The sequence below is a fragment of the Mandrillus leucophaeus genome, unplaced genomic scaffold, assembly GCF_000951045.1.
Source record: "Mandrillus leucophaeus isolate KB7577 unplaced genomic scaffold, Mleu.le_1.0 Scaffold62, whole genome shotgun sequence".
NCBI lineage: Eukaryota > Metazoa > Chordata > Mammalia > Primates > Cercopithecidae > Mandrillus > Mandrillus leucophaeus.
The window spans coordinates 6,166,463-6,178,834 of record NW_012106697.1 but is presented as its reverse complement, the minus strand read 5'-3'; the positions used below and the strand labels follow the sequence as shown (position 1 = coordinate 6,178,834).

The window sequence follows — 12,372 nt, the reverse complement described above, 5'->3', positions numbered from 1 at the left end:
GCTGGGATTACAGGCTTGAGCCACCGCGCCCGGCCTGCAAGGATCATTCTTATCTAATCGGACTCAACTCAATATCAAATTGGATTTTTTAATATTGTAAGTGTATTTGCCAAACAAACGCCGATCTAGCGAGGGTGCTGATCTTCAGAATTATCGCTGTACATCACGAGAAGACCGTGTCAACGTGTTTCTTCCAGGGAGCTGTCATTTAAGAAAGGAGATACTGTCTACATCCTCAGGAAAATCGATCAGAATTGGTATGAGGGAGAACACCACGGCAGAGTGGGCATCTTCCCGATCTCATACGTAGAGGTAAGCCCTCTGCCTTTCTCTCTTGGATGGTGGTGGTTTCCAAGGTCACCACAGATTTGAGAATAGATGACCGTTTCCTTCACAGAAACTCACACCTCCCGAGAAAGCACAGCCCGCGAGACCACCTCCGCCAGCCCAGCCCGGAGAAATCGGAGAAGCTATAGCCAAATACAACTTCAGCGCTGACACAAACGTGGAGCTGTCACTGAGAAAGGTAGCCCAGCTGCTTGTTGGTGGTGGTGGTGGTGTTGTTGTTTCGTCAGTGTGTTTGAAAAGGCTGTGTATTTTCAAAACGAAAATAGGTTATCTTTTTCTTTAGACATTTTAATGTCAGCCCTATTTTCCACAAAGGACCCCCTAAGGCAGCCCAGAGTCACGGTTCCCTGCTGGTCCCTGTGTCCTTTCAGAGGAGTTCCCTGTGGGATACCAGGCTTCTCCCTCTGTGGCTCAGTCCGGGAAACTGGGCAAGGGGCTGAAAAATCAAGGGCGTATACATTCGGGAGCACAAAAGGAAAAAGCAGTTTGATACACTTCAAAATATTGTTGTTTTGCTGCCTTATTTTTCAATCTTTTAGAAACAAGATAATCCAATCCTTATCTTCCTCTATCTTGGAATCTAGGAATGGTCCTAGGTGAAGAAAATCCTTCCTCTTAGGGAGCTGCTTTAAGAACCGTCTGTGCAGTGCTTTTCCCTGGATCACCCTTCTTTGGGTCTCATAATTGACCCAAATTTCTCTAGCAGCCCATCCAATCCTAGTATCTCTTCTTAATAATATCAAAAGACTCGAGGCCGGGCGTGGTGGCTCACTCCTGTAATCCCAGCACTTTGGGAGGCCAAGACGCGTGGATCACGAGGTCAGGAGTTCAAGACCAGCCTGGCCAACCTGGTGAAACCCCATCCCTACTAAAACTACAAAAATTAGCTGGGTGTGGTGGTGCACACCTGTAGTCCCAGCTACTTGGGAGGCTGAGGCAGAGAATTGCTTGGACCCAGGAGGCGGAGGTTGCAGTGAGCCAAGGTAGTGCCACTGCACTCCAGCCTGGGCAACAGAGCAAGATTCCATCTCAAAAAAAAAAAAAAAAAAAAAACTCTTCTTGCTACTTTACATAACTGAGAATGATAAATCAGCTATTTTTTTTTGCTTTCTAAACATGACATATATTTGTTTGAGGTAACTGCCTCTGCACACAACACAGGCAAGACAGTAATATTTACAGTGGCTCTAGGACTTCCCACGCCTACTAGTGAAATCCTTAGCCAGGTGCGATGAAGGGCAATACCACAGTCCTGGTTGTTCTGGTCCTGGCAGAACCTTGTCTCATTCTCTCCTATCAGTCCTAATTCTGCATCATCAGCCGATTCCTCGTTTCCTACCCTCTGGGCTGCGCCACCCAGCATTACATGAACTCTGTCTCCTGTTCCACGCTCTACGGAAAGGCTTCACCAACGCCTCTTACAGCTCACACAGGAGCCTAGCAACTGCCTGTTCTTGGTGTACTAGAAAATCAGTGCAATTTTCAGATTTGGGGAGACTGATTTTTCTTTTTTCTTTCTTTTTTTTTCTTTTTCTTTTTTTTTTTTTTTAGATGGAATCTCACTCTGTAACCCAGGCTGGAGTGCAATGTATGTTCTCAGCTCACTGCAACTTCCGCCTCCCAGGTTCAAGCGATTCTTCCACCTCAGCCTCCCAAGTAGCTGGGACTACAGGCACCCGCCACCACACCCAGCTAATTTTTGTATTTTTAGTACAGACAGGGTTACACCATGTTGGCCAGGCTAGTCTCGAACTCCTGACCTCATGATCCACCTGCCTTGGCCTCCCAAAGTGCTGGGATTACAGGTGTGAGCCACTGCATCCGACCTGAGATTGACTTTTCTTGAGTATGTGCTGCTCAGTAGTGGTGAAGCACACAAGATCAACCATCCAGTTGATTTTGACACAAAGAGAACTTTCAAATGCTACTCAAGGTCGAAGTTCTTCTTGGGTAGCACCTGAAGAGGGGTGCCCTATTGGGCTGAGATTAATGTCTGTTTCAGCTCCATCACACCATCAGGTGCCGCTGCCAAGCTTCTGTATCACCTGCTGAATGCAGCTGCAGTTTTTGCCGGGTAGCATCAACTTGCCTGCCTATTTCTAGGCTGCATGTAGTTTTGAATTAAAGTTTAAACTGAGTTCTGTGGCACTGACTGGGTCACTGCAGGTGGAAGGAATAGTGATTGTAGAAACTTCTATTGTTGTGAAAGCCAAGGGTTCTATTCAAATATTTAATGACAAGTATGGAATGGTCACCAGCTACTCAGATGAATGCTGGGTTTACATTGTCAGGGTATGCCAGTCTTGTCACAGCTATTGATATCCTAGGGCGCTGTCTTTTCCCCATCCCTTTAGTTCACTCTGTCACTACTTAGCGCATGTAGATTAAAGAAGAAAATGGGCCGGGTGTGGTGGCTCATACCTGCAATCCCAGACCTTTGGGAGGCCAAGGTGGTCGGATCATTTGAGGTCAGGAGTTCGAGATCAGTCTGACCAACATGGTGAAACCCCTATCTCTACTAAAATACAAAAACATAAGCCGGGCATGGTGGCAGGCGCCTGTAATCCCAGCTACTCAGTAGGCTGAGGCAAGAGAATTGCTTGAACCCAGGAGGTGGAGGTTGCAGTGAGCCATGATCATGCCACTGCACTCCAGCCTGGGTGACAGAGTGAGACTCCCTCTCAAAAAAAATAAAAATAAAAAAAATAAAAAAAGAAAATGATGTGCCATCCGATATTCTCCCTTCTCGAGGTGTTTTCTGTAACCACTTCAGACACACACAGTCTCACAGCGAGCTGTGGTGCACTTTCTGAAGCTCTTCCTACAGAAGGCCAATGCACCGAATCTGCCAGAGATGAAATAACCCTATTGTCATTGAGACATTGCCTTTTACACTCTTCTGCTTTTTGAAATAACTTAGACAAATCATTTCACACAGTACCAGCGTGAACAAGTATAAACCCATTCACATTAACCAGGCATCCTTAGGGAAGATTCTAATGTCCTGAATGGACAATTTATTTACATATATGTTGAGAATGCGTATTTTTCTAGTAAGCACCAGTACCTTCCCAAATGGAAACCTATTGTTTCATAGAAAACATTGACAATTATATTTTCATGTTATTCTATCTCTGTTTCTAATGCATTTTTCTCGTATTCATCACAGGGAGATAGAGTTATTCTTCTTAAAAGAGTTGATCAAAACTGGTATGAAGGCAAAATCCCAGGAACCAACAGACAAGGCATCTTCCCTGTTTCCTATGTGGAGGTCGTCAAGAAGAACACAAAAGGTGCTGAGGATTACCCCGACCCTCCAATACCCCACAGCTATTCTAGTGATAGGATTCACAGCTTGAGCTCAAATAAGGTAAGAACATACTCTATCACGTTCATGTAATATTGGGAGCTCCGAGTAAGATAATCGGTATGTGATTTTAGGATATTTGATTAGAATATCACATCTATTGCAGAGAAAGAGATTTACATACTATGTCTCTACATGTGTGAGTGCCGCGTCTGTAAATATAATTCAGTTTTTCTCAAATAGGTACTGGCATAAAGATTTAATGATTAATTTTGCTCATTTCATTTTCAAGTTAAAATATCAAAAGAGAAAGAGAAAACAATAATATCATAAAGTCTTCTATGATATATATCCGTATTCCTGTGTACATAAATGTTTTCTGAAATAATTTTTTTCTAAAGTTTCATTTTTAGATATGTAAGTTGTATGTATATAATATGATCTTTATGTATAAATACAATTATATACACACATATATACAATTATGATTTATAATTTGAAATATAAATATATACAACACAAAATACTATGTATATCTCAAAATGGCATATCACGAGAACACCTGGTTATTAGGTTGACAAATCTGTACAAGCTTTTTATATGGAAAGTGAGCTAGAGCAAAAATTTTTAATTAGAATCTATAAGTCAATTTGTTTATTAGTTTAAATGAAAATGTTGTAGGTTACTGTAAGTCCTCAGGTTTGTTTTATCAGTTTTAGGACAGTTACAGGCCAGGTCTACTGTTTCACTTGAGCGGGCTAAAGATGATTATCTTTCTCAATATGCAATTTAAAAGAGACTTCGCTTCCTTAATTGGTGAATGTAAAAAGGCTATTTCACTCACAATGTGAAATTTTTTCCAATTTTTCTGCTGAATTATATTCTTTTTATGTATGACATTTGGGATTTTTTTTTCTCGTTAACCTCTAAGAATAAAACTTTAAATTGCCAATTACTTCCAAAATGTTTTAAGTACTTCCCAACATTCAAAAAATGTATTAAGTTGCATAATTTATTAATTATTTTAATTGAGATCAAGGCTGGGATGTGAAAAACCAAACCATCTAGAGCTGGTAAAATAAAATCAGCTTCTCAGACGTTAGTAAAATGTGAAGTCACTTCATGCTCCAGTGAAAAGACTATTTCAAGATTGCATCCCAGTGACCTAAACTACTCCTTGAAAATGAGCCTGAGAAGGATTTTATGTGAGGAAATGATCTAAGAATCTGCTATCTCAGGAGAGTCATTTTCCTTTAGAAGGGCTAAGTCTGGGCATTGTATTTATTGTGATCCTCTTTGAAAACTGAGTTTCAGTAGCAAATAATTACCCTCAACCCTGTATTCATGGATATATGGAACAGTTTGGTACTATCCAATTTTGTTTGCTTGATTATAAAGTTTTCCAGAATCTTCTTAAGAATATTCACTTCATTACCAGAGCTTAGCATTTATAGATCAGCATGCTTTCTTCAGTATTTTCTACTGATAACGACAAAAGATGAGAATCTTCATGCATATATTTGTCTTATGCACCGTTCAGTCATCTTTAAAGAACTATCACAGAAATTTCAAAGCAACTGTACCTTCAAATAAAATGTTGTAAGGAAGAAAATCATGTATCTGCATAAGCTCGTTAAACATCTAACAAATTCTTCCATATGTCCTAATTAGCAATGGCAATATAATATTTTTGATCCCAATGTTTTCATCTTTGATGTGAATACGATTTAACTGTAGTTGAATGTATTTTCAAGTTTTTAAAATAATACCAAATTTTAAACATAAGGCATGTACAAATTTCACTAATAACTAGTTTTTTGTGGCTCACTGCTGGGAAAAAAATATGTTGAGACGCTTACATCCATAATTTGAAAGAAATACTTAATGGTTTTATCCCAACTGGTAATCCATGCTGTGATGTCACAGGCTTAATGAAGAAAATTTCCCAGCAGTGACAATCATTTTTAGAAAGATAAATATAATGTATTTCTAAATGATGACATCCAAAATATACATAATGCTACAGAACCTATTTTCTAACTGATATTTACAAACAGAGAACTCATTAATAATTTATGAACCACTCTGGTGACACATTTAAATCACATTTCTTGACGTACTGTCTTTGTCTTAAGGGAGACTAAAATGTAAGTTGATTTTCTTTCTGATATTTCTGCTTTTAGTGCATTAGAATCCAATTCTAATGCTTTTGGAAAACAAAATAGTTGTGTGGTTTTTGTATTATAGGTATAGTTTTGTGATATAGTTATACCAGGATGCCTAATTTGGCTTTTGGTAAGAGCGAGTCTGTTGTAAAGTTAAGCAGTTTAACCTGCTAACATGTATTTTGGTGACTGTGGTGGTGATGACACTAGAGTATTCGCAGCATCAGATAGCTGTGGTGATGGTGGCAGTAACGACAAGGGAATTTAAGATCCTTCCTTCTCATCCACATAATATTCCTGGCATCATAGAAAGTGAAAGTGGAAACTTGACGATCTGAAATTATTATATATTTCACCGACTTTACAAACCTAACTACTGAAAACTTTCGTGTTATGTAACAAAGGGTATAAACTAGAACTCTAGCCAGTAAAGGAACTTCTGTAGACTGTTTAATAAGACTTGAGTTGTTTATATCTCATTGAAAACTCAACATCTACAGGACTTAAGAGGAGTGGCTCTCTACCCAGGCACAAACCACACGTGCAGTCTGTGAGTCAGCAGCTCAGAGCCTGGGTCCTGAATCCTGTTTTAAGATGCTCACATGAGTTTTGTGACCTTTATGTCATCCCATGATAAGATGACTTTAAAAAAAAAAAAAGCTAAATAAATCTAACTAATACCCCATTCTTATTATAGGACACAGGAGTCGAAAGTTAAGTGAGAAATGCATCACCCACTTACGCACACTAAGGCCCCAGGAGCAAAAGGGCTGGCTCCCTATGTAAAGTGTTATCCTAAACTATCAGCTGGAAAATGTATCTCCAGAATCTTTTTGGACATTTTTTTCTTTCCAAATCAAAGGCATCTACCTGGAGAGACCTAAAGTGAAAGCCTTCTCAAGGGCTTTATGCACATAGCAGGTGCAGCAGGCACAGCAGGTGCAGCAGGTACAGCAGGTAGCATTTTCTGTAGTCCAGCAAGAGCAGATAAATGTATTCCGATGTTAGTCAATGGCACCTCTAGAACTACACTTTTTAATTTCTGATTTTTATGAGTACATATGGGGTGTATATATTTATTAGAACTACTTTTAATCACTTTGCATAAAATTTCAAATTTATTGTTTCATTTACCATATCCAAAATACATCAGTAATACTACATATATAGAAGTATATTTTTACTTCAGGAGATTAAGCTTCATAAATTGTATCTCCTCCGATTTACATAAATGTCAAGCTTTGAAAGAGAACGGGAGCTTAACCAGAAGTTCTCTCTCCCATCAGCATCAGATGAGCTCTTTCTATGTAAACATTTACTTTGGATTTTTTCAAACTTTGAAGCTGTAGCTATGCAAGCTCAGTTTCATTCTGATCATGGGTTCCTGTCTTTGAAACATACTTTTCAGAACTTACTCACTTAGAAATTTGTTAACATATCACCTTGCAAACATAAGTGAGAAAATTGTCAAAGTTTAAAAGATTGGGCTATACTGTAGGAAAAGAGAACACTACACACATTCAGGAAATAAAAAGACTGAACTATTAGTTTTCATTCTACATTAACATTTCTTTGGAGTCATTTATACTACTAAATCAATATCTGGAAACCTGTAATATCTTTTCAACATAGTTTAAAGTAAATAAACTATTAAATCTCTTAAGGGCCAGGCGCGGTAGCTCACGCCTGTAACCCCAGCACTTTGGGAAGCCGAGGCGGGTGGATCATGAGGTCAGGAGTTCGAGACCAGCCTTGTCAACATGGTGAAACACCATCTCTACTAGAAATACAAACAATCAGCCGGGCATGGTGACGTGCGCCTGTAGTCCCAGCTACTCGGGAGGATGAGGCAGGAAAATCGCTTGAACCCAGGAGGTGGAGGTTGCAGTGAGCCAAAATCGTGCCACTGCATTCCAGCCTGGGTGCCACAGTGAGACTCCATCTCAAAAAAATTTTTTTAAAATTTTTTTAAAATAAAATAAAAATAAAAATAAATCTCTAAGGTTTTACTGTCCTGGCAATCTCTATATCATCTTTATCTTGTTTGACATTTAAGACCCCTTCCAAAACTAGTAGAGTTTCATTTATGAAGTAACTTTTCTAATTAACATAAATGATTTTATGTATTTAAATTTCAGCAAAATATCTTCAAATCTAGATATCTTCTAAATGTCTTCAAATCTATGTTAAACATAAAATTATTTTCATATTCACCACCACATCTTTTCTGCATTTCTCCATCTCGATGTTTTGATGCATTATTATTATTTTCTTCGTTTATTTTTTCTTAACTTCATAATCCGTGCTCATTTCCAAGCTGGCTTCCAGTGAACCAGCCCCTCCTCCCACCCGCAAAGCCTCACCTGGCTCAGATAAAGGAGCTCTTCAGAGAACTGGCCAGGGCTGGTTGTCCCTGACAGCCTCATGTCCACCAGCAAACCCTTTGGCCCCAACACCACCTCCTTTCCTGGACAACTTCTTGGGTGAATTGGAGAAGCTTGGTGCTTTAACCTTGTCTGCTGACCAAGCCAAACCAACCATCCTAGAGGACGCCATTCTGGAAATTAAGGAGGAACCTACTGTCCTCCTCCCACTGCCCCCAGCGACTGCACTTGCCGAATCACCTTCCACTCACGCGGGTGCGGCCTCGGCTGCAGCCCAGCCTTACCATGCAGAGCCTCTTCAGGATCCCAGAACGACAACTCAAAGCAAGTTTGCAGAGTTGAGAAAAATGAGAAGGGGCTTCTCAGACCCTAAAAAGGCACCAGAAGTCCTAGGGGATAAGTTTGTGGCCTCTGCGTGCACCAGCGTGGGTTCCTTGCCTGTACCCCTTCCCATCATTGGAGAGGAAGATGAGGGCATCTATGAGGGGATTGTGTCAGGCATCCAGAGAGGGCTGCCAGAACCTCAGGAAGGAGACGCCTGGTGGTGTGGCCACGATGGGTCAGAGGGGCCCCCATGCCTGCACATTGAAGAGGAGGAGGAGGAGGAGAAAAGCGACTGCTTAAAACACCCTCTAGCCACCCCCACAGATCCTAGGATCCCCAACGAGGACAGCAATGCAGCAAAACCCAGTAATGAGGTATTTTAATTTTCCCTAATTCCTGAAGAACTAACCGGCCTTACTATGATTAGCTGTTACAGTTAATCATATTAATAAATATCTATTTCGACACTGCCTAACAGGTTTTTTAACCAAAAACACAAACACTGTATAAGCTGGGGGTGGAGTGGGTGTTTGAAAACACACCACATTTAATTAAATGATGTAAATATGTGGTATAATTCCATTATCCCATTACTTCTTTAGGACCATAAACTTGTATTTTAAAAGTCTTTGTAATTGGTATAGTCTTTGTAATCTTCCAATATTAATGATAGCTACTAGTGGAGCTCTCACTGAGTATCAGACACTGTTGTAAAAACTCTCCATCTTTAATCATCAAACCCAGTGAGGCGTGTGATGTTTTCATCCCCGCTTTAGAGAAGAGGAAATTGATGCCCAGAAATTTGTCCTATTCCAGGATGAGAAACCATACACCATACCTTTGACATAATGGCACTTTGCAAAAATAATAATGATAATAGTAAACAAAGACAACAGAAAAGAAAAACAGCATTTCTGTCCCCTTTCAATTTTCTAGAGAGGTCGTTCTCTTCGTGTTGACTTTACGTTGACTACTTAAAAATTGGGTACATGTTACAAAGAAACTTGAACAATGGTTTTAATCAACAAAAGCAGAAAATATCCAGAAACTTTAGCTTGCAAACCTCTCTCTTAAAACAAAAAACGAGCCTGTAATGCCAGCACTTTGAGAGGCCAAGGCGGGCGGATCACCTGAGGTCAGGAGTTTGAGATCAGCCTGGACAACATGGTGAAACCCCGTTACTACCAAAAATACAAAAACTAGCCAGGCATGGTGGCGGGTGCCTATAATCCCAGCTACTCGGGAGGCTGAGGCAGGAGAATCGCTTGAACCCGGGAGGAGGAGGTTGTAGTGAGCTGAGATCATGCCAGTGCACTCCAGCCTGGATGACAGAGTGAGACTCCATCTCAAAAAAAGAGAAACTTGAGGCTGGGTGCGGTGGCTCACACCTGTAATCCCAGCACTTTGGGAGGCCAAAGCTGGTGGATCATATGAGGTCAGGAGTTCGAGACCAGCCTGACCAACATGGTGAAACCCCATCTCTACTGAAAATACAAAAATTAGCCAGGCATGGTGTTGGGTGTCTATAATCCCAGCTCCTCGGGAGGCTGAGGCAGGAGAACTGCTTCAAACCGGGAGGCAGAGGTTGCTGTGAACTGAAATTGTGCCGTTGCACTCTGTCCTGGGCAACAAGAGCAAAACTCCATTTCAAAAATAAAAAGAAAGAAACTTGATCCCTCAAATGTACCCTGTGAATTAAGAAGCAAGTATAATGACTGGCAACTATGGAAATTATGAAATAATAGAGAGGATGGTTCCTATGATGCCACTATCCCAGTCAAATTCTTTCATAGTTCCTCTATTTCAAAATAACCTGGCCATGCCTGCCTTTGTGTAAAACAAACACCTTATTTAATAACAGATAGATAATTCATTGCAATGAGTCAAACGTGTCTCCACATCGATTATTTCAGTAACGAATCTTCCTTCCAATTCAGTCCATTTGAAGGTGTGATTAGATGCATGGCTTTGCTGACGGGCGGTGCTCTTTGCTGCAGACAGTCCCCCAGGCCGGCTCGTCCCAGCCCCAGCTCACACCCTGCACGCGGGGCCACCGCTTCCCCAACTTTGTGACAAACTGACTATTGATAGTTGACAACCTACTTTACACACAAGTTACCATCGTTGCAGGGTTTTAAATACTTTTTGCCTTCACTTTTAGAAGGAGCCATCATATAAACGTATGATAAAATGATAGAATGTAGGTGTTTCTCTCTCCAGCTACCCACATCCGAAAAATTACACTGATCATACCCACTGGGGATTTTGGATCAAATTCAAAAGAGGAAGTTAGTGGTTTCAAAGCAAAAAAACTGTCATAAATATAACTTCCCAAGGTTATTGGTAACTTTAAAATGATCGAAGTTGAGAGGATGTTCTGTAAAGACCATGTAACCTCGTTCTGAGACAAGCATAATCGCCTCTTATCTTTCCTCGATATTGAAGCCGCCGTCATTTTCTTCGGGAGAGCGAGCAACCACCCCCTTTCCCAGCCAGCTGCTTTCCTCCCCTCCATTTCATGCTCTCTTCGCCTCTGTTTCTGACCTGGACTCTACACTTTCTCAGCCCTGCTCACCTCCTCTCCTCCCTAAATATTCTTATCAACAGGAGATCAACCCACCAAAATTAAAGGTAACTGCATCTTGAGTGTGGTTTATTGCATGTCTTCAATGAGCTTAATTAGTAAGATGTATGCACTCAGATTTGCGCCCTCTCACAAGACCTACAAAGTTATATGAATACTGATTGCTAACGTTTAACATCATTGGCATGGCCTCTATCCAAACATTTAAAAGATATATTTGCATAGCAGCTATAGCCAGATTGAGGAGAAAAACAAAGTAAAATTTATATCCACATAAAAAGTAATGATTAGATTTGTTTTAGTTAACCATCAGCATCAGAACCATCACATTCAAAGGCATCTCAGCTCAGTGCCTGTCATTCTCCATCACCTCTCAGTGGACTCAATGTCTCCCTTCATTTCCCACCCATCGGCAGGTTCGGCAGAGCCTGGAGACAGGATGATCTTTGTCATTGACTGTCTTGAACCTTGTTCCTCCACAAAAGTGACGTAAATTCATGAGGAGGTGGGAAGGATCGTCCTTTCGTAGCACTTCACAAAGCATCCATCTCTGAGACTTGCAGGCTGACAGTTCCGCTGGTATTTTACCTAAAGATACCATTTAAAAAATTATTTTAACAAAATTAATGACTGGCCTTGGAAAGAGATTTAATGACAACCACAGCATGAAATTAGTCCATCACTGAAATGTTTTTCCTCCTATGTTCGGAATGATCCTAAAACTTGTTCCTTTGGAAAAAAGGTGACAGACGTCAAATAATAACTCACCCTCACATTCAATCTTTTGAATTGAAAGTAAAAATTTAGGACTCTGATACAGCTAAGGTTCTGTATTAGGAAGTGCCATTTATGCAATCGCAAAATCACTGTCACCAAACCCGTTCGCTGACATAGTCTGTCTACGTGCTCCTGTTAGGCGTGAAAGGAACTTTGTAAAAAATGAAACACTTTAATTGCTTTTTGCTCTTTGAGGTTTTTTTCTTAGCTGGCAGAAAATAATTAGGAAATGTTTTAAATAATGCCACTTTATATGATGCCTAAGGCTAAGAATTTCTCTTCTTTCCTCTTCTTTCCGTGGTTTTATTTTTAAGACCAAGGTATTTATTTCTTGTCTTTTTTTTAACTTGTTCTTCGGTTTTTAAGCTTAATCAGTAAGAGGGAAAATAGCCTTAGAATCTGAGTTATCTAATTTAGAAAGATGGAGGACACGCCATTGTAGCATCAGAACAAAGCTAGAATTTAAAAAGGTTTACTCTTCTG

At 40.3% G+C, this 12,372-nt stretch overlaps 1 protein-coding gene across 10 annotated transcripts in view; it reads left to right on the top strand.

Moving 5' to 3' along the window:
• Window positions 1-12,372, top strand: part of SORBS2 (sorbin and SH3 domain containing 2) — a 403,159-nt gene that overhangs the window by 368,777 nt on the left and 22,010 nt on the right. For all 10 annotated transcript variants that reach the window (XM_012000190.1, XM_012000189.1, XM_012000188.1 and 7 more), the window contains 3 exons: window positions 198-312; window positions 398-526; window positions 3,518-3,718. In XM_012000190.1, coding sequence (XP_011855580.1) covers window positions 198-312; window positions 398-526; window positions 3,518-3,718 — 445 coding nt within the window. The remainder of the gene's footprint in view (window positions 1-197; window positions 313-397; window positions 527-3,517; window positions 3,719-12,372) is intronic.